Source organism: Hemitrygon akajei, chromosome 4 (genome assembly GCF_048418815.1).
Source record: "Hemitrygon akajei chromosome 4, sHemAka1.3, whole genome shotgun sequence".
In the NCBI taxonomy this organism is placed as follows: domain Eukaryota; kingdom Metazoa; phylum Chordata; class Chondrichthyes; order Myliobatiformes; family Dasyatidae; genus Hemitrygon; species Hemitrygon akajei.
The window spans coordinates 170,114,840-170,142,081 of NC_133127.1; the positions used below are offsets into that span (position 1 = coordinate 170,114,840).

General features: G+C 42.1%; 1 protein-coding gene across 2 annotated transcripts in view; it reads right to left on the reverse strand.

Annotated features, from left to right (window-relative positions):
* Positions 1–26,100, reverse strand: part of lhfpl6 (LHFPL tetraspan subfamily member 6) — a 161,811-nt gene extending 135,711 nt beyond the window's left edge. For both annotated transcript variants that reach the window (XR_012098762.1, XM_073043956.1), the window contains exons 1-2: positions 25,397–26,100; positions 24,343–24,885 (exon numbers count right to left, since the gene is read on the reverse strand). Coding sequence is in view for 1 of the 2 variants with exons in the window: in XM_073043956.1 (XP_072900057.1) it covers positions 24,343–24,730 (388 nt within the window). In the remaining variant the exon portion in view is untranslated. The remainder of the gene's footprint in view (positions 1–24,342; positions 24,886–25,396) is intronic.
* Between the last annotated feature and the right edge of the window lie 1,142 nt (positions 26,101–27,242).

Below are 27,242 nucleotides of genomic sequence, written 5' to 3' on the forward strand. Positions count from 1 at the left end.
AAAAACTTCAGATTATTGAGGCCATATTTTGTTTGATATCAGATCAGAATGATGTGACCTCAATGTATGCTAATATGTATTTCACACTTAGGTCAATTCAATTACGTAGATCAGAGATGAGCCACCATTTAAAAAAACTCATTTCTCAAGTGCAGCACTACAACTACAAATTTACAGCCAGAGTTAAAATTAGTCAGCTCTATCATGGGCACTAGCCTCTGGTATCCAGGACATCTTCAAGGAGCAGTGCCTCAAATATATGGTGTCCACCATTAAGGATCCCCACCCAGGCTATACCCTCCTCACACTGTTACCATCAGGAAAGAGGTACAGAAGCCTGAAGACACACACTCAATGATTCAGCAACAGCTTCTTCCCCTTTGGAATGGGTGGAGCATTGGCTGATAGGCAGAAAGCAAAGAGTGGGAATACAGGGATCCTATTCTGGTTGGTTGCCGGTTACTAGTGGTGTTCCACAGGAGTCGGTGTTGGGGCCGCTTCTTTTTACACTGTATATCGATGATTTAGATTATGGATTAAATGGTTTTGTGGCTAAGTTTGCAGATGACACCAAGATAGGTGGAGGAACAGGAAGTTTTGAAGAAATGGAAAGGTTGCAGATAGACTTGGTCAGTTTAGGAGAGTGGGCAAAGAAATGGCAGATGAGATACAATGTTGAGAAATGTACGGTTGTACATTTTGGAAGAAGAAATAATCAGGCAGATTATTATTTAGATGGGGAGAAATTTCAAAAATCGGTAGTGCAAAGGGACTTGGGGGTCCTTGTGGAGTATACCCTAAAGGTTAACCACCAGGTTTGATCGGCAGTAAGGAAAGTGAATGCTATGTGGGCATTCATTTCAAGAGGAATAGTGTATAAGAGTAAGGAGGTGTTGATGAGGCTCTATGGGGCACTGGTAAAACCCCATTTGGAATACTGTGTGCAGTTTTGGGCCCCCTGTCTTAGAAGGGATGTACTGATGTTGGAGAGAGTTCAGAGAAGATTTACGAGGATGATTCCTGGAATGCAGGGGCTAATATATGAGGAGTGTTTGTCGGCTCTTGGACTGTATTCATTAGAGTATAGAAGAATGAGAAGGAATCTCATAGAAACCTTCCGAATATTGGAAGGGTTGGACAGAGTAGATGTGGAAAGGCTGTTTCCCTTGGTGGGTGAGTCCAGGACAAGAGGTCACAGTCTTAGAATTAGTGGGTACCCATTTAAAACAGAGATGAGGAGAATTTTTTTTAGCCAGAGGGTCGTGGATGTATGGAATTCATTGCCACATACAACTGTGGAGGCCCGATCATTGAGGGTGTTTAAGGAGGAGATTGATCGGTATCTAATTAGTCCGGGTATCAAGGGATATGGGGGAAAAGCCGGAAATTCGAACTAGATGGGAGAATAGTTTAGCTCATGATGGAATGGCGGAGCAGACTTGATGGGCCGAATGGCCTACTTCTGCTCCTTTGTCTTGTGATCTCTGCCATCAGATTTCTGAATGGACATTGAACCCATGAACACTTCCTCACTACTTTTTTATTTGTTTTAGCACTACTTATTTAATTTAACCCTACTTTTTATATATATATATATATACACACACACACACACTTACTGTAATTCAGTTTCTTTTCCCTATATTTATCATGTATTGCATTGTACTGCTGCTGTAAAATTAACAAATTTCTTGACAATTGCTGGTGATATTAAACCAGATTCTGAAATTCTGGAATACATGAAAGCTTCTCAGGGGTTCAGTTTCCCAGCCATTCAACATTAATCCATCTTGACCCTCCAGAGCTGGTCTTACTCTGGAGAATTATCCCGCTCTGAAGACAGTTTATCCACAAAAATTACTATCCGTCTAAGCACTGATATAGACATGATGTGACTGGTCTTTGTTAAGCAATTTCAGTGAAGATTGGCCCAAGCAGATTTACTTCTCTTGTTGTGATTTGAGGAAAACTCTCTAGCACAAGGAAAACTATGACCAACTTCAACCTCAGTTGGGATTGTGCGTTTGAGGATGAGAATGAAAAACTTGACAGGCTAGAAGTGATCGGTTAATTGTTGATGAAATGAGGCACAGAGTTCTCCTTGACAAAGATTTGACTAGTTCATGTCTGTGCCTGGGGTCAAGGTGAATCCAATTTGTTGGACCCTTCAGGCAGAAGCTCAACCTCTTACTTCATTCGCACAATCCCAAAAATCCATCAGTCTTGTCCGTGAATCGAGTTGACAAACAAGCAACAGTTTCATATTGCTGTGGAGAGTTCTGAAGAAGTGCAACCTACTGAGCAGCTTCTCTCCTCAACATGAATGAAGTCGACGGGTTTTTTAATGATATGTTGGTGGTTTCACAATCACCATTGCCAATATTAGCTTCTTCTCGTCATTAGCTGCTGTCAGAGTTTCTCTTTGGCTCTTGATCCTGATTGTGAGGAACATAACTAAAGCTGCGGAAAATCAGAATCAATAAATGTCTGTGTGCTGCAATCTCCAGCTTTGCGTTGTCAGCGAAGCTTCCCCCTCCTTTTAATCAATGTCGTGTGAGCAGTGAGACCCAAGCATTGATCCTGCTCAGATGCATCATGATATGGCAACTGCTCTGCCTGAGATGTGAGGAACTGCGGTCAGTCGTGGACGCAGCTCAGCACATCATGGGAAAAAGCCTCCCTTCCACAGACTCTGCCTATACTTCTTGCTGCCTCAGTAAAGCAGCCAAAAATAATCAAAAAACCTTTCCAACCCTGGACATTCCCTCCTCTCCCCCTCCCAAACAGAAGACACGAAAGCACACACCACCAGGCTCAAGGACAGCGTCTATCCTGCTGTTATAAGGTTATTGATTAGCCTCCTTGTACGATAAAAATGGACTGCTAATCTCACAATCTACCTTGTCATGGCCTTGCACCTTAATGTTTGCCTGCATGATGCCTTCTCTGTAACCGTAACGCTTTGTTCCACAGTCTGTTACTTCATTCCCCTTGAACTACTTTAATGCTCTGATGTGATGAGATTTATTTATTTATTGAGGCAGTGTGGAGTAGGCCCCACCAGCCTTTCAAGCCACACTGCACAGCAACCCACCAATTTAACCCAAGCCCAATCACAGGACAATTTACAATGACCTCTCAGCCTACCAACCGGAATACCTTTGGACTGTGAGAGAAACCGGAGCATCCGGTGTGAACCCACGCAGTCACGGGAGAACGTACAAACTCCTTACAGGCAGTGTCGGGAAATGAACCTGGGTCACCCGTACTATAAAGCGTTGTGCTGATCACTATGCCATCGTGCCGTGCACAGTCTGAATGGATGGCATGCGAAGTTTTTCACTGTACGTCCATACATGTGACAATAATAAACAATTTACCCATTCCCTCCTGAGAGTAAACTGCTCGCTCCCACTGTTCTTGCAATTTGCATATCTTGCATTCTTGTTGGTGACAAGCTCCTACTAGTTCAATGAGTAACATAGCAGATTAGCCAGCAAATTTGAAGGAATTAAGTAGGATTAGAACTGAGTGGAGGCTATCTGTGCTTACACACTGGGCTGGGATACAGGTCAGGAGTTTAATTTAAAACAAACAAGCCAAGCATGAGCATGCATTCTTAAGAGACTTTCTATATGCCTCCACTTTCTTACGACCTAAACTAATCTGTCAGCTCACAATTCAATCCCATTACCCTACTAATTCTTTTTTCCCCTGAAACCTCTTTCTGTAAGGGTCACTAGTGACCCCAAGTGCAAGAATCAGAGAGACTTCGGCGACTCAAACAAAACAGAAGATTTATTACAGAAATTAGCCAGCAAATCCTACAAAATCTCAGGCAAACTTTATAGAATCCTGGAGAACTCAGGAGAACTCACTCACACTACGCAGAAGAACTCTGTTTGAGTTTCACCCGTCAGGAATCCACAACAACTGAGCAAAGAGGGGTTGGCATGCCACCCCCGCCCCGAAAGTACACCCGGAGCACGTAGGATTTCAGGTCAAACCAAACAACATGTGTCCAGTCAAAGCAATACCTGTCAAAGACAACTACAGTGCAACACATTGAAAATACGTGCTAATTAAATTACCCCAAATTGAATAAAAGAGTTAAATACAAAGAAAGTTTAACAATCCCCATGATCCCAAATGAAACACCTGCAACACAAAGTGAAAAACCAGAGCTGGTCGATAGACTAACAATTAGACATAATCAGAATCAGAATCAGAATCAGACTTTAATCGCCAAGTACCTGTGCACATACAAGGAATTTACTTCCGGCAGATGTTGTCTCTCTGCTCATAACAATAATAATGATAAATATAAATGAAAATATAGATTATACATACAGGTAGTGCAATTCAAGTAATAGTTAGCCGACAGTTAACCGGCAGTTAACTGTTCAGCAAAGTGACCGCAGTAGGGAAAAAACTTCTCCAATGCCTATTAGTCTTAGTCTGGAGGGATCTGAAGCGCCTACCAGATGGAAGCAGATCAAACAGTCCGTGCGCAGGATGGGAGGAGTCCTTTATGATGTTCCCCGCCCTCTTCTTCAACCTGGAAGAGTACAGGTCCACAATAGAGGGCAGGGAAGCTCCAATGATGCGCTCGGCAGTCCTCACTGTGCGCTGTAGTCTGGTTCTATCCTGCTTGGTGGCGGCTCCAAACCACACAATGATGGAGGTGCACAGGACAGACTCAATGACTGCAGTGTAGAACTGCAGCAGCAATTCCTGAGGCAGACCGTATTTCCTCAAGAGCTGCAGGAAATACATCCGCTGCCGGGCCTTCTTCAGGATGGAGCTGATGTTCTGCTCCCATTTCAGATCCTGAGAGATGGTGGTTCCCAGGAACCTGAAGTTCTCCACGGTGGACACAGGGCTGCTGAGGACTGTGAGGGGAGACATAGCGGGGGGATGTCTCCTGAAATCCACTATCATCTCCTTTGTCTTGAGCGTGTTCAGCTCCAGATTGTTCCAACTGCACCAGAGCGCCATTTGGTCCACCTGCTGTCGATATGCAGACTAATCACTATTCTGGATGAGTCCGATGACGGTAGTGTCATCTGCAAACTTCAAAAGCTTCACATAGGGGTTGGAGGAGGTGCAGTCATTGGTGTAGAGGGAGAACAGCAGTGGAGAGAGGACACACTCCTGGGGGGCGCCGGTGTTGGTGATTCGAATATCCGAGGTAACCTGTCCCATCCTTACCTGCTGACTTCTGTTGGTCAGGAAGCTGTAAATCCAATCGCAGAGGTCAGGTGGCACAGTAAGGTGAGACAATTTGGAGCAGAGGATATGAGGGACGATGGTGTTAAACGCCGAACTGAAATCCACAAACAGCATCCGAGCATTGGTCCCAGGACGATCCAGATGTTGCAGGATATAGTGCAGTCCCAGGTTGACTGCATCGTCTATTGACCTATTTGCCCGGTAGGCAAACTGCAGGGGATCCAGCAGGCTGCTGGTGAGGGTCTTCAGGTGGTTCAACACCAAGCATTCAAAGGATTTCATGACTACAGATGTCAGTGCGACAGGTCTGTAGTCGTTCAGTCCTGTGATGGTGGGTTTCTTGGGGACCGGGATGATGGTAGAGCACTTGAAGCAAGACGGAACCTCACTCAGCTCCAGAGATCTGTTAAAGAGCTGAGTGAAGATGGGAGCCAGCTGATCAGCACAGGCTCGTAGACAGGAGGGGGAGACCCCATCTGGGCCTGGAGATTTTTGGGTCTTAAGTCGCTGGAACAGTCGACATACTTCTCCTTCGCTGATTCTAAGCTGTGATCCAGGGGGGCTGGGCAGAGATGGTGGGGAGGTGATTGCAGTGATTGGGGGATGAGTGCCAGTGAGTGATGGTCGAGGGAAGGCAGGAAGAGAGACCGAAGAGGGGAGAGGGACAGGTGTAAGATGGACCCTCTCAAATCTACAGTAAAAGGTATTAAGGTCGTCAGCCAAAGCTTTGTTAACCTCAGCAGGGGGGGCAGGGCGTCTCCTGTAGCCAGTGACCTCCTGCAGGCCTCTCCACACCGACAATGAGTCGTTAGCTGAGAAATTATTCCTCAACTTTTCGGAGTAGAACCGCTTGGCCACTCTGATTTCTCTGGTCAGTGCATTTCTGGCCAGCCTGTACAGGGCCCTATTCCCACTCCTGTGGGCGTCCTCCTTAGCTTGGCGAAGATGTCTGAGTTTGGGGGTAAACCATGGCTTATTGTTGGCGAAGGTCCGGAAAGTTTTTGTGGGTACACATGCATCCTCACAAAAACTGATGTAGGATGTCACAGTATCTGTCAGTTCATGTATATTGGTGGCTGCAGCTTCAACGACACCCCAGTCAGTGGTGTCAAAACAGTCCTGAAGTTGCTGTTTCGCCTCACTGGTCCATTTCTTCACTGTCCTCACCACAATCCAGGTAAAATCCATAATAAAAGGTACACAATCCAGGGAACACTGCATGCCCACAAGGTGAGATAATGTAATCCACATACTACCTGATAAAAATCTCTTCTTTTTCTTTTAAAACCGACCCCTGGTCGTGACACTTCCCTTCAACTCTACTCCAGATTCTATCACCTGCCCACATGAGGAACAATTTTCAACAGCCAACTAATCTACCAACCAGCTTGATTTTGGGATTCTCTCTGACACAGGAATACACGCACACTTCAAGCAGACAGCATCTGAGGTCAGGACTGAACCCGGGAATGGAGCTCTGTGAGCCGCTCTGAAGGCAGGAAAGAGAATGGCAAAGCTTTGATCGAATGGTGGAGCAGACTCGATGGGCCAAATGGCCTAATTCTGCTCCTGTGTCCTTTGGTGAAATATTGAACTACTCCTCATACATGTTGCTTTCAGAAAAGCAGACTGAGTTTCCAGTTCAGTAAAATGCTTTGTTGTGTCTGTTGTTTAACCACATGCAGTGATTCAGCTCTATTGATGCACGCACCTTAGATATTAAAGAAGCTTTCATCCAAAAACTATAATTTGGGAAACTGAAAATATAGTTGACGTCAAATACTCCAGGATCTTCAGAAGAGTATTTTATAAAGCTGTTTCAAGTACAAAACTTATTGGAAACTGAGTAGGGGCTACAGTTATTCAATATATTCTTCAGCTGAACCAAAAGACTTGTTCTTTAAAGTTTACCTATAAACTCATTTAACCACCAGATGAATGTACAATTATAGAAGCTCTCTAAGCCATTGAATACTCAATGACAAAGCACGACCTAGTTTTCCAACATTATGGCCCATTGAAGACATTCAATTACTACAAAACAGTGTTTGCTCTAACAAAGTCTCATTAACCCCTTGTAGACCTATTGAAAACAAACTTTAAAATGAACTAAACCCTCCATGTAATGAGAAAATGATCCAAGTGTTTTAAAATTTCATCATTCATGAAATGTCAATTGCTGCTCTCGAAAGGTAGCTTTTTATTAATCTTTCTCCTCCACTGCTAGCTTTGCAGGGGTGAACAGTACTGCATTTGTCAAAGCATGGAGCAGAGAGTGAGTTTGGAAATGGTGGGAACAAAGGTACAGTGAGGGTGGGGGGGGTGGTTGGCAGAGGTGCAGAAGCACTCAGCCCTCAGTCACCAGGCAAGGTCATTTGATTCCAAACAAGTGGTTTATTGATCATTACAGAATGTCCCTCTGGTGCTTCCCACACTCTCCCCTCTCCCCCTTTTCTCAACCATGATTCCCCTCTCTCTGCCCCCTTCCCACTCTCAGTTCACTATAGGGAACCATATCGGAATCGGGTTTATCATCACTCACAGTACAATACATAAAATTCACTGCAGTACTGTGCACCCAGGCTATAATACTTCAATATATATGTTTCAATGGTGCTGCTAATCTTCTGATACTGAGACCAAACTGCCTGCCTGTGATGAAAGCTAATGCATAGCTGATTTCAGTCAAATTCTCATTCAATACTGGCATTTGCACACCAACTCAACTAGCTAAATACTGATGACCACCTGAACTCCAGTGCTTCTACTTTCTTATGAAGTAAAATTTTATTTTTATTATCAAACTACCGGTACATATATGTTACCGTATACCACCTGAGATTCATTTCATTTTCCTATGGGCATACTCAGCAAATCTATAGAATAGTAACTATAACAAGATCAACAGAAGATTAACCAGAGTGCAAAAGATATCAAACTGAGTAAATGCAAATATGAATAAATAGCAGTAAATAACAAGAGCATGAGATAATGAGATAAAGGGTCCTTAAGGTGAGATCATTGGTTGTGGAAACATCTCAATGGATGGGCAAGCGAGAGTATTTCAGAATCAGGATCAGTAACTCCTACCTGATGGTAACATTGAGAAGAGGGCACGCCCTGGGTGCTCGAGGTCTTTAATAATGGACGCCGCCTTTCTGAGACACCGCTCCCTTAAAATGTCATGGGTATTTTGCAGGCTAGTGCCCAAGATGGAGCTGACTAGATTAACAACTTTCTGCAGCTTCTTTCAGTCCTGTGCAGTAGCCCCTCCATACCAGACAGTGATGCAGCCTGTCAGAATGCGCTCCATGGTACAACTATAGAAGTGTTTGAGTGTATTTGTTGACATGCCAAATCTCTTCAAACTTCTAATAAAGTATAACCGCTGTCTTGCCTTCTTTATGACTACATCGATATGTTGGGACCAGGTTAGATCCTCAGAGATTTTGACACCGAAGAACTTGAAGGTGCTCACTCTCTCCACTTCTGATCCCTCTATGAGGATTGGTATGTGTTCCTTCGACTTACCCTTCCTGAAGTCCACAATCAGCTCTTTCGTCTTACTAACGTTGAGTGCTGGGTTGTTGCTGTGGCACCACTCCACTAGTTGGCATATCTCACTCCTGTACACCCTCTCGTCACTGCCTGAGATTCTACCAACAATGGTTGTATCGTCAGCAAACTTATAGATGGTATTTGAGCTATGCCGAGCCACACAGTCATGTGTATATAGAGAGTAGAGCTCTCTAAGCACACACCCCTGAGCTGCGCCAGTGTAGATTGTCAGCGAGGAGGATATGTTATCACCAATCTGCACAGATTGTCGTCTTCCGATTAGGAAGTCGAGGATCCAATTGTAGAGGGAGGTACAGAGGCCCAGGTTCTGCAACTTCTCAATCAGGCTTGTGGGAAGGATGGTATTAAATGCTGAGCTATAGTTGATGAACAGCATCCTGACGTAGGTGTGTATGTTGTCTAGGTGGTATAAAGCCATGTGGAGAGCCATTGAGATTGTGTCTGCCATTGACCTATTGTAGCGATAGGCAAATTGCAATGGGTCCAGATCCTTGCTGAGGCAGGAGTTCAGTCTAGTCATAACCAACCTCTCAAAGCATTTCATCACTGTCGATGTGAGTGTTACAAGGCAATAGTCATTAAGGCAGCTCACATTATTCTTCTTTGGCACTGGTATAATTGTTGCCTTTTTGAAGCCAATGGGAACTTCTGCCCATAGCAGTGAGAGGTTGAAAATGTCCTTGAATACTCCTGCCTGTTGGTTGGCACAGGTTTTCAGAGCCTTACCAGGTACTCCATCGGGACCTTTTGCCTTGCAGGGGTTCACTCTCTTTAAAGAGAGTCTAACATCGGCCTCTGAGACAGAGATCACAGGGTCATCGGGTGCAGCAGGGATCTTCACAGCTGTAGTTGTGTTCTCCCTTTCAAAGCGGGTATAGAAGGCATTGAGTTCATCTGGTAGTGAAGCATCGCTACCATTCATACATTTGGGTTTCGCTTTGTAGGAAGTAATGTCTTGCAGACCCTGCCAGAGTTGCCGTGCACCTGATATCGCCTCCAACCTCATTCAAAATTGTCTCATCGCCCTTGAAATAGCCCTCCACAAATCTTACCTGGCTTTCTGGCGCAGGCCTGGGTTGCCAGACTTGAATGCCACAGATCTAGCCTTCAGCAGACGACGTACCTCCTGATTCATCCACGGCTTTTGGAGACGCTGCCGTGCTTTGTTTGGAATTGCACTTACAGGCTGGGTCCAGGACAGACCCTCTGAAATACTAACACCCAGGAATTTAAAACCGAGACAAACGAAAGTAAAGGTCAAAAATTAAAGAAGAAAAAAAAAGAATGGAATTAAATTTAAAAATATAAAAGGAGAAAAATGAAGGATGGTCAGGAGAAGTGGAGAGAATTAAAGAAGGACAAGTCTACTAAGGCAAATCATAAACACAAGAGATTGTGCAGATACTGGAAATCCAGAGTGACACATACAAAATGCTAGAGGCACTCAGTAAGTCAGCAGCATCTATGGAAATGAATAAAGGGTCAACATTTCAGGCTGAGACGCTTCATCGGCATGCTTTAGCAGACAAGGAAAGGGAATAGAAGAACAGAGAAAAGCAAATGCAATGTAACACAAGGAAGAGGGTTATAGGAAAATAGAAAGAATTGTGGATATGTGAAGTGACAATAAGGTAAAATGGTATGCAAATCCAGATAGTCCCTTCAAACAATATAGACTAAGGTATGTAAACCTGATTCAGTCCAAGGCTAAAGCAATTTAATCAGACATAGTCAAATCAAAGATGAGTTTCAATAATCCACTCGTGTGTTCCGAAAGGCTGAACATGCCCATGTAATACTACTTTGAGAGTAAAGCACACACTACAAAACCCAATTACTTTTGAACTATTGGGAATATTTTAAATGCCGTTCTATTCATCATCATGCATACCTGCAAAATAAGTTAGCCTTCAGCTGATACTTTAAATAATTCAGTCATCCTTTATGCCAGCGTTTCCCTTGGTCAGCTGTTGTGACAGACTTGATAGTGTAAGATTCTCATGTCACTGTGCCATGTGGCATGTGAGAAATTGTAGCAGAAAGCACAGCTGCAGTCTGTTTTCAATCTCCCCAAATTCAAAATAGCCATCCCAGTCAAGTTATACCATAATTGAAAACTAATTATCTTTTTACAACTAGAAATTATTATTTTCACTGAATCAGCATCTGGATACTTAATATGCTTATATGATGATCAGCCTTGAACCACCGTTTAAATAGAACTTTGGACCATTTATTTTAAATGGATTACTGCCTTCCATTATTACAATTTACAAAGAAATCTCTTCCAACCATAATGAGCACAGTGTGCTAATAAAACAAGTGATAATTTCTAGACTAGTGCTCTTAAATGAGTATCTGGGGTTAGTGGTAAAATAAATTCCATTAGCACCAATAACAATTTCATGCAACGGCCTCCTTAAACTATTAACAGGGGCTTATAGAGCATCAAATACACTCCTTTTCTAGGAACAACATGTTTAGACATTTCACTTGACTTTGATTTTTAAATCCACTTACACACTAAAAAGGTTAAAAGCAAACTAAAGCATTTTAATCCATAAATCCTTTGAAACGTGAAGAAAGGAGATGTGTTCATACCTAGAAGAATTCAAAAACAGACAGTATACCACTTCAAGCAGCAGCAAACATTTAGAAAATCTCAAATTTCCCTCAGACAAGAGTCAAAGTTAACCAGAATAGATCCATTTTAATAACAAACTAACATATGGCTTGCAAATTCATAGCATAGTGTAAAATTCTCCAAATAATTTACTCATATTGATTTCCATGTTATGAAGCACAAATTGTTATGTCAGAATCAGTTTTGTTACCACTGATATATGATGTGAAATTTGTTGTTTTACTGCGACAGTACAGTGCAAGGGCACAAAAATCAATAAATTACAAATATAAAGGAATAATGAAGTAGTGTTCTTGGGTTCATGAACCATTTGGAAATCCAACGGCAAGAGAAAAAGACTGTTTCTGACTCATTCATTGTTGTCTTCCGACTTCTGTGCCTCCTCCCTGACGATAGTAACAAGAAGATAGCATGTTCTGGATGGTGAGGGCTCTTAATGATGGATCCCGCCTTCTTGAAGCCCCGCCTTTTGAAGATATCCTTGATGGTGGGGAGGATTGTAACAGTGATGGAATTGACTAATTCTATAACCCTCTGCACCCCCTTGCAATCCTGTGCTCCATACCAGGTAGTGGTATGTCACCAAATGTCAAAGTCCTATCAAAGTAGTCACTGGTGTGTCTTCTTCTTGATTGCATCGAAGTGTTGGGCCCAGGATAGATCCGCTATGTTGACACTAAGGCACTTGAGGATGGTCACCCTTTCCACCACTGACCCCTCAATGACTGATGCCCCAACTTCCCCTTCCTGAAGTGCACTATCAGTTCATTGGCTTTACTGGTACTGGTTGTTCTGACTCCACTGAACTAGCTGCTCTCTCTTCCTCTCTCTCCTGTAACTCTCCTCATCGCCATCTGAAATATTACCAACACAGTGGTGTCATTAGCTAATTTATAGATGGTTTTTGACCTCTGCTTATCCACGCAATCAACAGTGCACAGAGAGTAGTGCAAAGGGCTAACCACACATCCCTTCAGGCGCACCTGCATTGACTGTCAGCAAGCAGGACTTGCTATTATCAATCTGTACTGAGTGTGGTCTCCCAATAAGTGAAGTCGAGGATACAATTGCAGAGGGAGGTACAGAGGCCTAGCTCTGAAGGTTGATTCTCTGTACTTACAAATCACCAAATGTTGTGTTTGAACATTTTTCTAACAAATATCATTGTACTTCAGATATTTTAAAAAATGATAGACATATTATTTGTGGGATTTGGCATTAAATGTCAGTTTTGGGGACTGATGATGGGGGTGCCGTTCTTTTTTGTGCGGGGGGGATGGGTTTTGACCTTTCTCTCTGAATGACGTTAAATGTTCTTTCTTTGTTTCAGGAGAAGATGAATTTCAGCGTTGTATATGGATACAAGGTTTGATAATAAATGAACCTTTGAAATTTGTGACAAGCAGTCACTGCGAATCCTGTGCATTGGTACTCCATGACTGCTAATTTTGTTTCCTAATTTCATACATCCCTATTTTAGAATGGTACAGTTCATTGTGGGGCCTTCGGCCCACGATGATAAAGCTTGCAAATCAGCCCTTGAACTAGCTGAGTCTTGCTACCAAGCACCCATTTACATTCATTCTTGTACAAGGTTAATTAAAACCTGTTTAGCTACTCCTCAAGTTACATATTAAGAACATCAGAGATAGGAGCAGGAATAAGCCATTTGACTCCTCAAACTGCTTTTCATTCAATGTGTATGCGGCCAATTTTCTACCTGAAAGCCCATTTTCCTGATTCCTTTACCCTTCAGAAATTTCTAGAAAATCTCTCCCTGCTTCACTCTGAGGAAGATCACCATCATCCCGAAAACAAGGTAAAGTTCCTGAATGACTACTGCCTGGTGGTTCTGACATCCATCATTATGAAGTGCTTCCAGAGGCAGTTCAAGGCACGGGTCAACTCCAGCCTCCCAGACAACCTTGACCAACTGCAATTCACCTGCCACCAAAACAGGCCTTTGCTGGCACTACACTCATCTGGACAGCAAAAACACCTGTTTGACTACTGTTTATTGATACAGCTCCACCTTCGATACTGTAATTCCAAGCAAGATCGTCTCCAGACTCCTACACCTGCGATTCAACACCTCTCTTTGCAACTGGATCATTTAGCTTCCTGACCAACAGACCACAATCAGTAAGGATAGACAGCAACACCGTCACCAAAATAATTCTCAAGTCTGCCTACTCAGCCCCGACTCTACTCCCTATATATACATAACTGTGTGGCCAGATTCTGCGTTAGCTCCATCTACAACTTTGCAGATAATACCACCATGGTGGCTGAACGTCTAATAACAATGAGTCAGAGGTCCTAGTGACATGGTGTCATAACAACGACCTTCTTTAACATCAGCAAAACGGAAGAGCTGGTCACTGACTTCAGGAAGAGAAGAGTTGCACATGCTTCATCAATGGTGCAGAGGACGAGAGGGTTGAGAGCATCAGATTTCCAAGCATGAACATCACGTGTCCTGTTGACAGCACAACTGAGAAGGTTCACCAGCACCTCTGCTTCATCAGGAGGCTAAAGAAGTTTGGCGCATCTCCTTTGACCCTCAACAATCTTTATCACTGGACCACAGAAAGGATTCCACCTGGATGCATCATAGGTTGGCAAGTTAACTGCTCAGCCCATGACTGCAAGAAACTGCAGAGAGTTGTGGACACAGCTTAGCACTTTATGGAAACTTGCCTCTTCTCCACTTCCTGTTGCTTCGGTCAGCATAATCTAAGTCCTCACCTATCCCAGACATTCTCTACTATTGAACAGTTCCCTAGTATGATAAGCTAGAACACAGAAAGGTACAGCATAGGAACAGGCCATTCACCCAACAATGTTGTGCCAAGCTAGCTAAAAATCAAATCAGTAATACCTAAACACTAATCACTCATACCTACACTATGTCCGTAACCCTCCATCTTGCTTACATCCATATGTCTATCCAAACATCTCTTAAAAGCCTCTAATGCATTTACCACTACCATACCAGGCAGTGCATTCCAGGTATCCACCACTCTCTGAGTAAAAAACTTACTCTCGGAAGAATCAAGGTGGACTATTGTCCTCACAATCTACCTCATTAAGACCTTGCACCCATTGTCTACCTGCCCTATACTTTCTGTATAACTGTAACATCTTATTTTGTTATTGTTTTACCTTGTATGCAAGACAAGTTTTTCACTGTACTTCAGTCTACGTGATAAAAAATAAACCAATTTACCAATCTAATTCCAGAACAGTGGCTGAGAGAGAGAGAGAATACCAAAGATTCATCTCCCCAGGTGTCACATCTTACACCTTATTTTGGCATTGTGACTGCTAATTCTAGAATCTTTAGGCAGAAGATGCATCCTTCCTGCATCTATCTTGTCACCTTTAACATGCCAGGTTTAAATGGTAGACAAAGTTCCAGAATGATGTCCAGGTTTTACTGAGATCACTCTGACAGCCGTAATCTAAATGTTGAAACTATTGGCTTCAGAAAGAGAAACGTGCTTCCAATGTATAACAGCTCTCACTGTAAGAAAAAATGTGGGACATAGAGGAGAACACAATTAAAACTGGTAATCAGGGAGAGAAATAGGTTCTTCAACAGAGTCTATAGCACTGTCATCTCTGAGCTGCACGAGTGCACGGCCGTGCAGTATCAGGAATGTTCCTGCGTACATAGCCTTTCTTACCATGCAGTTGGAATTTCCTTTATATGATGTTAACATAAAGTACCACACAGCTTCCAGCCCACATAAAAACTTCCTGCTCAGAGCAATGATTGATCTGCTCAGCTGTAAAAAAATGGTGGAAACATTGATCCATACCAATCATCACCTACAAATGTTGTACTTATAATCATCTTACATTCATCTTACACCCCCACCGCCCCCCAACACACACATTCTACCACCCATCTACACAACCATTGGATGTGGAAGGAAATCAGAGTACCCCAAAGCAACCCACATGGTCTTAGGGAAGACATGCAAACTCCACACAGACAGAGCCTAATAAGGTTGAACCCAGATCTCTGCGAATGTGAGGTGGAAGCTCTGACAGGTATGACACGAAAGAGCAAAGCTCCCTTAGAGGCTAGCTTGATGTTATCCAAGTACAAATAGCAATCTCTTGATTGTGTCAGGGTGGTCGTCACCTGCTCTTCGCCACATTGTCTGCAGTGTTTTAAATAACAAGTTTGTGATTAAACAATGTCTCAAAGCGGGGATATGGATAAATAATAAAGAGCTCAAAGTCCTGAGGATGTCATGTGGTGATGTCTGGAGGGACAGTATCTACAGTGCATTGTATAGCATCCCATTGATTGAGAGCAATAGCATAACATCCTCTTCAAATGGGAGGTCTCATGAAAATTATTTTCCATTTTTTCTCAGAACCAAAATCCTTTATGCATCTAACACCTTTCACATCCTATGATGTCCTCATTTCATCAACTCATGTTTCTATCATAATTATTCTACTCTTTTAAATCTAAATTCTGTCGCTATAAAATGGACTCTTGACCTCACAATCTACCTTGTTATGATCATGCACTTTGTTTACCTACACCGCAGTTTCACTGTAGCCTTTACACTTCTTTCTATATCGTTATTATTTTACCTTGTTCTACCTTAGTGCACTCTGTAATGATTTGAACTGTATCGACAGTATGCAAGACAAGCTTTTCACCTGATCTTGCGACAATAATAAGCCAATTCCAACTTTTGAAATGCAGTTATTGCTGCAACATAAGACCATAAGACATAGAAGCAGAATTAAGCTATTAATCCCATCAAGTGTACCCCGCAATGTAATCATGGCTGATCCATTTCCCTTTCAACCGCATTTCTCAAACAGAGGGTCATAGGGTAACCAATCTGCACGCAGAACGGTTATTAGGGAATAACAAGGTCATTATTCTGAAACTGACTGATGAAAGGACACTGCAGAGCTCTTCTGATCTTCGTCAAACTGTATCCATTGGATCGTCTACATAAGAGGGCGGAATCTTTTTTAAACATGTTTGAAAGGCATCACAATCTAACAATAGAATTTTCCTTCAGTGTTGAGTTGTCAGCCAGGGTGATATGTTGGAAATTTAAGTATAGGGTTTGAGGAAATTCTTCTGCTTTGCAGATAAGACTGACACCAGGTATTCAACAAAAAAAATATATTGGAGGAGAGCAGAACCACTTACTGGGGGAATATAGTCCAAAAGAAAGAAAAACAATTTTCAAGAAAAGCCAAATTATTTAAAAAGATTTATTGTTGTAGAAGAAATATAAACCCATGTGGCCCAAGTTGAGATCTTAGAGATAATCTCTTAAACGCTAAACATATTCTTCAGTTTTGCTTGGCCGATTCACAAAATGAGATTGCCTGAAGGAGTGCAAATACTCAAGTCACAAAAAGCTGAAATAACATTAAAGTATAGAGACTGAGAGCTAACTCCAATCAAATCTAATGAACTTGCCAAGCTCTTGGATCATGGTCTGCCAACTTGAATTAAAGACAAGGGAATGCCACAGAGGGAGCCATTAAGTTAACAGGACAGCACTTTGAGGAAAAACAATAGGAAAATGAAGTCAAGAGCATGTGCTTTGGCTGCCAGCTCAGCTCGAACTTTTATACTACAGATCAGGCCTCAAATCTGCACAGCGTGGAGGTTAGAATCCTGTTTCTTCAGAAAACCCCCTGCTGATTAGTGACCTTTGTGTCCCAGCTCTGTCAAGAAACCCTCTCCCCGACACAAGATCTAACTCCTTTATGTCAATTTTTTCAAAATATCTGAACACAGCTTTACTTAAATAAATGGAATACTCTTCAGAGTTTAAAATGGATTTCATCACCAGCTTGCATGATTAATTAGAAAAAGAGTGGATATTACTGGTTCATGAGCACGGGCACAGAAAGACTATCTCCTGGCACCAGACATCATCGACAATGATGGTTTTAATCCAATTAAACAAAGTAGGTGATCTCTGTTAAAATCGATATGGAAAATAATAACAAATCCTTTAATCACATTGCAATCAAATTTTTATTGTACATTAATAGTATAGAAAGAGTAATGTAAAGCATAGGTATAAAATAATCTGACTGCCTTGCACTACTGACCTCTGTTCTATATGTTCACAGCATTGCATTCAAATGCCTTAACACAGTAGTGGTGTCTTTATAATTCCTTAATCTGAGCAGGTCTTTTTCCTGGTTTGGAAAAACAATCCAAAAGACAAAACTCATCACACTAACAACAATTAAATAATGCACATAAACATTCAAAACTAGTAATGGGATTAAACATGGAAAGAGGCAAAAAATGAAAAAAACTATGCAACAGACAGAAGCGGCCAACAAATCACAGTTGCTAGCATAAATGGTGCAAAGTCTTCCACCTTTGATGTCAGAATTCACGCTGAATAAGGTGCATGTTGCTTAATGAAAATCTCCTCATCCTCTGTGAGAAATCAAGAGCCATCATGTGCAGAAATACTTAACAACACAGCTCAGTATGTAGAATGGGCCAGATTCCATGCAAAACTGCAGTCAAGGCAACCCTGTTCAAAACCACTCATGATATAAATGCAACTTTGGAAATAGAAATTATAAACTCAGTCTGGATCAATGAAGAGATTTGGCTGGTGTTCTCAATTCAGGGAAGCCCTGTTAGTGTAAACACCTACATTTCTGTATGACAAGCTGCAGTATAAAATAAATGCATTTAAAATAATTACAGTGAATATGTAACTAACATGTGGGGGTGGGAATTAAGCTAGACATATGTAAGTCATTTAAAAATAGCCAACATATGTTCAATATTTTCCCCATTTAACTGATTTAACAGCATAGTTTCTCAGCTCTGTTTAACAGTTGGGAGAAGTGCCTCTAGGCTACAACTGTCTCTAACATTAGTTATAAATATATTATAAGAAACTCACCAATTTCTGTATCATCCTGTTACAAAGAAACATAGAAAACCTACAGCACAATACAGGCCTTTCCATCCACAAAATTGTGCCAAACATGTCTCTACCTTAGAAATTACTAGGCTTACCCATACCCCTCTATTTTTCTAAGCTCCATGTACCTATCCAAAAGTCTCTTAAAAGACCTTATCGTATCCGCCTCCACCACCATTGCCCATTCCATGCACTCACCACTCTCTGTGTAAAAAACATACCCCTGTCATCTACTCTACCTACTCCCCAGCACCTTAAACCTGTGTCCTCTTATGGCAACCATTTCAGCCCTGGGGAAAAAGCCTCTGACTATCCACACGATCAATGCCTCTCATCATCTTATACACCTCTATCAGGTCACCTCTCATCCTCCGTCGCTCCAAAGAGAAAAGGCCGAGTTCACTCAAGCTGTTTTCATAAGGCATGCTCCCCAATCCAGGCAACATCCTTGTAAATCTCCTCTGCACCCTTTCTATGGCTTCCACATCCTTCCTGTAGTGAGGCGATCAGAACTGAGCACAGTACTCCAAGTGGGGTCTGACCCGGGTCCTATATAGCTGCAACATTACCTCTCGGCTCCTAAATTCAATTCCATGATTAATGAAAGCCAATACACCGTACACCTTCTTAACCACAGAGTCAACCTGTGCAGCTGCTTTGAGTGTCCTATGGACCTGGACCCCAAGATCCCTCTGATCCTCCACACTGCCAGGAGTCTTACCATTAATACTATATTCTGCCATCATATTTGACCTATCAAAATGAAGCACTTCACACTTACCTGTGTTGAACTCCATCTGCCACTTCTCAGCCCAGTTTTGCATCCGATCAATGTCTCGCTATAAACTCTGACTGCCCTCCACACTAGCCACAACACCCCCAGCCTTTGTGTCATCAGCAAACTTACTAACCCATCCTCCACTTCCTCTTCCAGGTCATTTATAGAAATCACGAAGAGTAAGGGTCCCAGAACAGATCCCTGAGGCACACCACTAGTCACTGACCTCCATGCAGAATATGCCCCATCTACAACCACTCTTTGCCTTCTGTGGGCAAGCCAGTTCTGGATCCACAAAGCAATGTCCCCTTCGATCCCATGCTGCCTTACTTTCTCAATAAGCCTTGTATCGGGTACCTTATCAAATGCCTTGCTGAAATCCATATACACTACGTCTACTGCTCTTCCTTCACCAGTAAAGTTATTGACCCCTTCCTGTTCTTAACTTCCACCCACAGAGACTCCGTAGACAATCCCTCCATGGCGTCCACCTTTTCTGCAGCTGTGACACTATCTCTGATCAACAGTGCCGCGCCCCCACCTCTTTTGCCTCCCTCCCAGTCCTTTCTGAAACATCTAAAACCTGGCACTTGAAGTAACCATTCCTGTCCCTGAGCCATCCAAGTCTCTGTACATCATATCTCCAAGTATTCATCCACGCTCTAAGCTGATCCACTTTGTTCACAATACTCCTTGCGTTAAAATAGACACATCTCAAACCATCCATCTGAGCGCGTCCCTTCTCTATCACCTGCCTATCCTCCCTCACACACTGTCTCCAAGCTTTCTTTATTTGTGAGCCAACCATCTCTTCCCCAGTCTCTTCAGTTCGGTTCCCACCCTGTTGTGTTGTCTGCTGGACTTAAATTCAATTTAAACCTTGAGCCCTCTAGCATTGTGTGAAGTGAATATGATATTCCCCACAGGGCTTATATAGAAGTTTGTGTAACTCAATTCAGGGTCTGCAAAGTATTAAATTACCCCTGCAATGCATTCAGGGCATTTTGATATCCAGTTTATGTCTGCAGGAAATTCAAGTCAGGCACATACATCGACCGGGTGGAGATCTCTCACTTCACAGGTCAAAATAAGTCTTGATGTCAACCAACAGGAGACTTTAGATCATAAAGCATAAGAACAGAATTAGGCCATATGGCCCATCAAATCTGCCCTGCAATCCTGAATCCCGGTCAAAGTCAGTGTCTTACATCATTTCTATTGGATCAGTGTCTTACTCTTTGTGCCAAATTAATAACATTTGCAAAAGTAACAGAAATAAATTGTTACGTTTCATAAACTGCACTTCTAAGTACTTCTTTTCCTTGATAAGCTCAGTGGATTACTAGTATTGCATTAATTGCGGTCTAATAAGACAAGACACAATAATACTTCGTAGCAGTCAATACAAGTTCAATTATTGAAAAAGAGCTTCAACTTAAAATCAAACTATTTTAGAAATGATTAAACTCGAAGGGTTTCAGCCCAAAATGTCGTCACTCCCTCCTCCCATAGATGCTGTCTGGCCTGCTGAGTTCTGCCAGCATTTTGTGTTTTTGTTTAATCATATCTCAGATGGTAAGTGGCACCATTGAGGGAAAGAATTGGATGAGAATAGCAGGATAAGAATAGGATGACTAGTTTTTTGACAATTATGAAATGCAATTACCTATTATTCTAATATGAAACTTTATACCTTATGCAATGTTCCCAAATCTCTACACTCAGTGGCCACTTCATTAAATACACCTGTACACCTGCTAGTGAATGCAAATATCTAATCAGCCGATCATCTGGCATATCAAGAAGGTCATTTGTTGTTCAGACCAAATGTAAGAATGGGGAAGAACTGTGATCTAAGTGACGTTGACTGTGCAATGATTGTTGGTCCCATATGGGGTAGATTATCTCTGAAACCACTGATCTCCTAGAATGTCCGCCACCAACAATCTCTAGATATTACAGTGAATGGTGAGAAAAAGAAAAAAAATGCAGTAGACGGCAGTTCCATGAGCAAAAATGTCTTGTTAATGACAGGCCAGAGGAGAATGGCCAGACTGGTTCAAGCTGACAGGAAGGCAACAGTAACTCAAATAACTGCACCTTACAACGGTGGTATGCAGCAGAGCATCTCTGAATGCACAACACGTCAAACCTTGAAGTGAATGGGCTAAAACAGCAGAAGACTGCAAACATACACTCTGTGGATATTTTATTAGGAACAGAGGTACCTAATAATGTGGCCACTATGTGTATATTGCTATTGACTCTTTTTCGAGTTTGTGTGTCATCACTAGAAGTTAAAGAGATTGTTATAAAACGATAAATAGACGTTCAGCTGAATCATAAAGCAGAAGCTCCACTTGGTTACTGCCAGTGCCTTCAGCAAGTCATTTAAACATTTACTGATAATGAAACTGACAACATGATGATCATTGACTGCAGGAGGAGGGGAGGCGTGCTCACGAACCACACCTACACAGCAAAACACAATATATATTGTCTACTTTGAACTGGTTTGGAACTACTGTTTCAATAATACCATTTCCGATTAATAATTTATTGACCTCTTCTTATTTGTTGTTTGGAACCAGAGTAAATTGTCATTGTAGAAATCATCAAATATGGGCTGCAATCCTTTGCAAATTGAATTTCTAAATCCATCCACATCATACACTCGAATAGAGTGTGTATGCTTCCCCCCCCCCCCCCCCCACAAGAGTTGCAGGTAAATCCTTACTCATTCATCAGTTACTTTATGTAGCACACGTCTGTTTCACAAAGACGATCCACATTCCTGACCATTCCCTTTGGATGTTATTTATCAAGTACAAAAATACTCAGTTTGCACAGATGCAGTAAGTGAAAGAAATAAAAACAGACGGCTGGTCGTATACCAGTCCACTCAACAAACGGAAAATTTAATTTATTGCCCATTTTAAACAGTGCTAAATTAAATAGGAGGTATTCAGCTGAATGGTTTGTGACATAGCAACAATGGCAAAATACACAAATGTTCACCCATTGTCAATAGTGCCCTTCAAAAGTACTTGAGACTGACAAGGAACTGGAAAGTCTGCACATTCAGCTTTTTAGTACACAAGTATGATAGACTGAGATTAGCAATATGAAACAGCGGTTCGGTCTCATTCACCAGGTTAAGTAAAAGAATACCATTAATTTATTTTATTAGAGATGTATTGTTTGGCAAAGATGCTCATTTTCTCAGACTGTTATTGGGGAAATTATGGGAGGTAATTCATGAATGCTAGTTTAATTAACAATTTTGTAGCATATATTATGACTGTAACATTATAACAGTGAAAATCTACTTTTGTCCAAATTAGACTTGAACTTTGTTACAAGAAAGTTTTAGCGTGATATCTTTGACTAACAAATGAGCTTTAAAGACAAACATACTTACTGTATTTTAAAATCAAAAGCAAACCATTAACAGCTCCCTTAATTCATTGGTAGGTACCATAGAACATTACAGCACAGAAACAGGCCTTTTGGCCCTTCTTGGCTGTGCCGAACCATTTTTCTGCCTATTCCCACTGACATGTACCTGGGCCATATCCCTCCAAACCCTGCTCATCCATATACCTGTCCATGTTTTTCTTAAATTAAGGTAAGTGTATGTTACTGAACCCACAAAGACTGGTTCATTGATTTCCCCTAGATAACATTGAAATGGCATAAGGTACATAGGCATACCAGGCATCTCAATTCTACCTCCTTGAATAACTTGCTTTTCACATTTGAAAAGCACTTATGAGGGTAATGCATGGCAGAAAAAGAGACATCTGTTTAATTGTAAAATGCCTCAGATCAGAGGCTTTTGAAGAGGACACGAGAACAAAAGAAGGAAATTCTTTTTCAAAGTAGGGGCTAATCTTATCAATACTTATGAGGCTAATTATAACTAGCTTGCAACTTTGTCACGTATATGTTGTTTGGTCAGCTTGTCATGTGGTAATGCCTATCAAAGCTTTCATTCAACACCAATGGATAACACTGCATTAGAGTTTGGGAGGAATATTTTAACAGTTATGTCAATATTCATCCAAGTCTTTGACAGACTGGCTAAGAAATGAACTTGGAAGGAAACCCATAAGGAATAACAGTGACAGACAAGGAGAGTGGCGGGCTTTGTTTATACCAAGTACAGACTGCTACTACATAATCAGTGATATTGTTTCAAGTGAGCTCCAGCAGCCTGCATTCTCAACCAGACATAATCTACTGAGCCATTTGTCTGTCAACACAAGAGTCCTTTGGTGTACTATAACTAATGTGTAAACTTCAACAGGTGTATCATTATAATCGCAGGTTTGTCTTTCCTTGTTCCTTTAGAACTTTGCTGAAATCAAATACAATTAAAGTTGCTTTCAATTGTTAGATATAAAAAAACAGGCCAGATCTTACATCACTCCCTCGATCAGAACGCTTCCCATATCTGACATGTTCCCATGCCTAAAGGTCGACATCAGTCTCAACTCAGTGACCCCTAACCAGCTCTCAAAACCATTTAGTAAACCAGCACTGGGTCTGATCACATAACGTCTTTTCCTCATTATCATGATAAATACGATAAACACAATAAAAAGTTACAGTCTGTCCTCTTCATACTAATAAACTAGGAAAATACTTTGAGGACAGCACTTTTTGCTTCAGTACACAGTGAATTAATGTTGGTATCTAATGCAGCCAAAATAGAGAGAATATGTGCACACCAACATAAACATTAGGACCAAAAATAATCAGGTATTTCTGTTGTAATAATATGAGGAAAGCTGGTTATTTTTTGGAATAATGGATTTCGTTCCATTGCATGCACCTGAACAGTTCTCTCGAATAGCGGATTATAGACAGATTGTAGCAATGTTCAGCAGCTAAGTGGTTTGATCCCACTTTCTTTCGGAAGTGGAATATGTCGAGCATGACTACTTGAAAAATCTTTATTAGAAAAGAGTTTTTTAATAAAAAGATACTATTAAGGATACTAATAATTGCTGAATAGATACCAGCATGCACCCCCCCCCCACACACACACACAGTTGTACCGATCTGCAAATTCGTATTAACATCCCTTGCGCGTCATTTCAAACCAGTTAGTGAAGTGAAGGGAACCCGTTTTGTTTGAGTGAACTTACCTCCCACGAACTGAATACCTCCAGCCACCCTGCCCACGGTCCGAGAGATGAGTTCGGAGACGCAGCAGCCCATGATAGCGGTGAGCGCCACCAGCAGCAGCAGACCGCAGCCCACGCCGGTCACCACCGAGCAGATCTTCCACGCCAGGCTGGGGATGCCCAGGAAGGTAGCGTACCTGCCGCACTGCTCCACCATCACCACTGACTGCGGGTGGTCATCCTGGCGCACCGGGTAGGTGCAGCGGCGGAAGACGCCGAAACTGACCGGCTTGTCGAGCTGGGAGCCCAGCAGCCAGTAAGGCATGAAGAAACCAGTGCAGGAGGCAGCGGCACATAGCAGGGAAAGCGCGGCCCACAGCACACCGGCGCAAGTTAGACTTGAAGACATCCTCCCGATCCTTGCCCCCAGCAGTCTTTTATACTCTCCTCTGCTCCTCTTTGTCTCTCTTAAAAATCTTTGATTTTCCCGCTAGTTTTAAAGTTTAATTATTCCAATGAACTTCTGCGAAGAAGCTTGCCAGTCCTCCTCCCTTCTGGTAATCCCTGTGGGCAGAAACAATAAAACAGTTACGGGCACTTTCTTTAAATTCGTAAGACTTCAGAATGAAACGTCTTCCTTTTGAGCACTTCTTCCGGCACTGTCCAGTTGCGGGCTGGATTCCGAGGGGCGGGATGATCCCCTCGACTCCGATGAAAGCTGAGCTTGACAATAACCTTAAACAGCGGGGAATTGTTTAAGCGGAGCGATGGCGGAAATTTAACCAAGTTTTTTTTCGACAACAGAAAGCGAAACGACGCCCTTTGTAGATTATCAGAGCAGGAACACTTCGCTCAAGTCATGTCTTCTCAATTCGTTTGGAAGCGACCCGTTGTATTGTTCCACGCCAGCTTTTTGTTCTCAATTTCATTGTAAAACACTTGTGTCACTGCAAATGAATCTGTAATTATTCTCGGTAATAATTTATTTGATTTACTAAACTTGTAGTTATGGATACCGTGGATTAAAGTTAAATTCTATTTTAAAACGTGGACTAAATTCAGATTTGTTACTTACATCTTCTGTGCTGACACTTTCAACCTGTCTGCAATTGGGAGCGGTTTCATTTAAATGAGGGAGCTTGGCTCGGCACTGATTCCAGTATCCAGGCTTGCTGTGGATTCCAGATCGCGAACAGAGGCGCTGTGTTCTACTCGCCCGGTTATTTCCCCTGTCCCGTGGTTCAACGCAACGCTCCCTGCGGCCGCAGCCCTTAAGAGTCTCAGGAGCCGGGACAGACTGAGAAAGAGAGAGGGAGCTAGGAACAGTTCCCGTCAGCTCACTCCGGTGCCGGGAATTCCACTGAAACTCCGAGAGGAAAAAAAACCCGCCTCCAGATCCGCGCCCAAAACCTTCCCTGTATTAGCGCATGCAATAAGTGAATGCATAAATATATTTGGCTCGAATTTAAAATAAAGAAATGAAATATCAGGTCCCGCGTAGACGCGGGTTGATAGAACGCATAATAACCATCCCAGGAGAGGAAACCTAATGAACCGGCAGCCGGGCTCACAATTGTTAACATAATTTCCATCACCATTCTCTTAATAGCTGTATCTCACTAAAAGCTATTCGGCCCATCGCATCAATGTCGACGAATGTTTTGGCAGAATCAAACACTTGTGTAGTAAAATATTCTAATTGTGTTTTTATTACGTAGCGAAGAAGTCAATACACTTGCGTGGTAATGCATATGTGACATCTATTGTTCATTCAGTTTCTGTAAACTTTAGTGTTCTGAATGAATGCTTGTGCAGTTATTGCGCGTGGAATGATTTCTTTTATGAACCACTTGTTTGGATAATGATCTTTGACTGCACATTTGCACCATAGTGAATCAGTCCCTGAATGTTCACTATTCTGCACACTTGCACTATAGTGAATCAGTCCCTGAGTATTCACTATTTTACACACTTGCACTATAATGACTCAGTTCCTGAATGTTTACTATTCTACACATTTGAAATATAGTGAATCAGTTCCTGAATGTTCACTCTTCTCAGACTTCGAGGTACCTATTTTGATTACCTAAATACAACCTGGTTTCCTCACTGTTGGCTCTGCTCTGTTTATACTACAGGGCTTAACTGACAATGGGCCCCATATAATGTCTCCTCACAGACAGATCTTCTTCACTGTTCACAAGTTTGTACAGTCCACCAAAACTAAAACAACGTTGCTGACCTGTGATAATGGAGGATGTTTCAAACCAGCCATAGTCAGGTTACAAAATAACTGATCAAACTGTGCCTCTTTGAGGGCATCAACTAAAAGAGTGAAAGTGTGAAGATTGATAATGTTGTTGCAGGAGAACTCAACTCCCCTTTCGTGAGATTCCATTGATGACAGCCAGCAAAACAGCAAACAGCATCAAATATAAAATAAGTTATCCTTGGGTCTCTGGTGGTGCTGGATGAGCAGATTTTGTGCAATATTATTGCTATTAGTACCCAACACAGTTTGGTTTCACATTTTTATATGTTATATATGTACATTTTCTGCTGAACATGGTGTGTTTAAAGGCAGTGGGAAACATAGAAACATTCCAGAGACCCAGCTCTGATGTCCATGAACCCTGGTGTACCCGGCCCTAACTCTAACTCTGGCTGCACATCCTACAGCAGCTCTGGAATGTGAGGATTTTCCAACAAACATGTTAGGTTAACAACGATTTACTGCAACAAGCACTTCAACAAAGATATGCAAGGAGTGATGCAAAGATGTCGGTGATAATAAACTTGATTCTGATTCTGAAATTCAAAGTCAAGTTTATTGGCATATGCACGGGTGCATTAAAAAGTTGACTTGTAGCAGCATCGCAGGCACATAACATCAGATACATCTTGTGCATTCACAAGAGAAA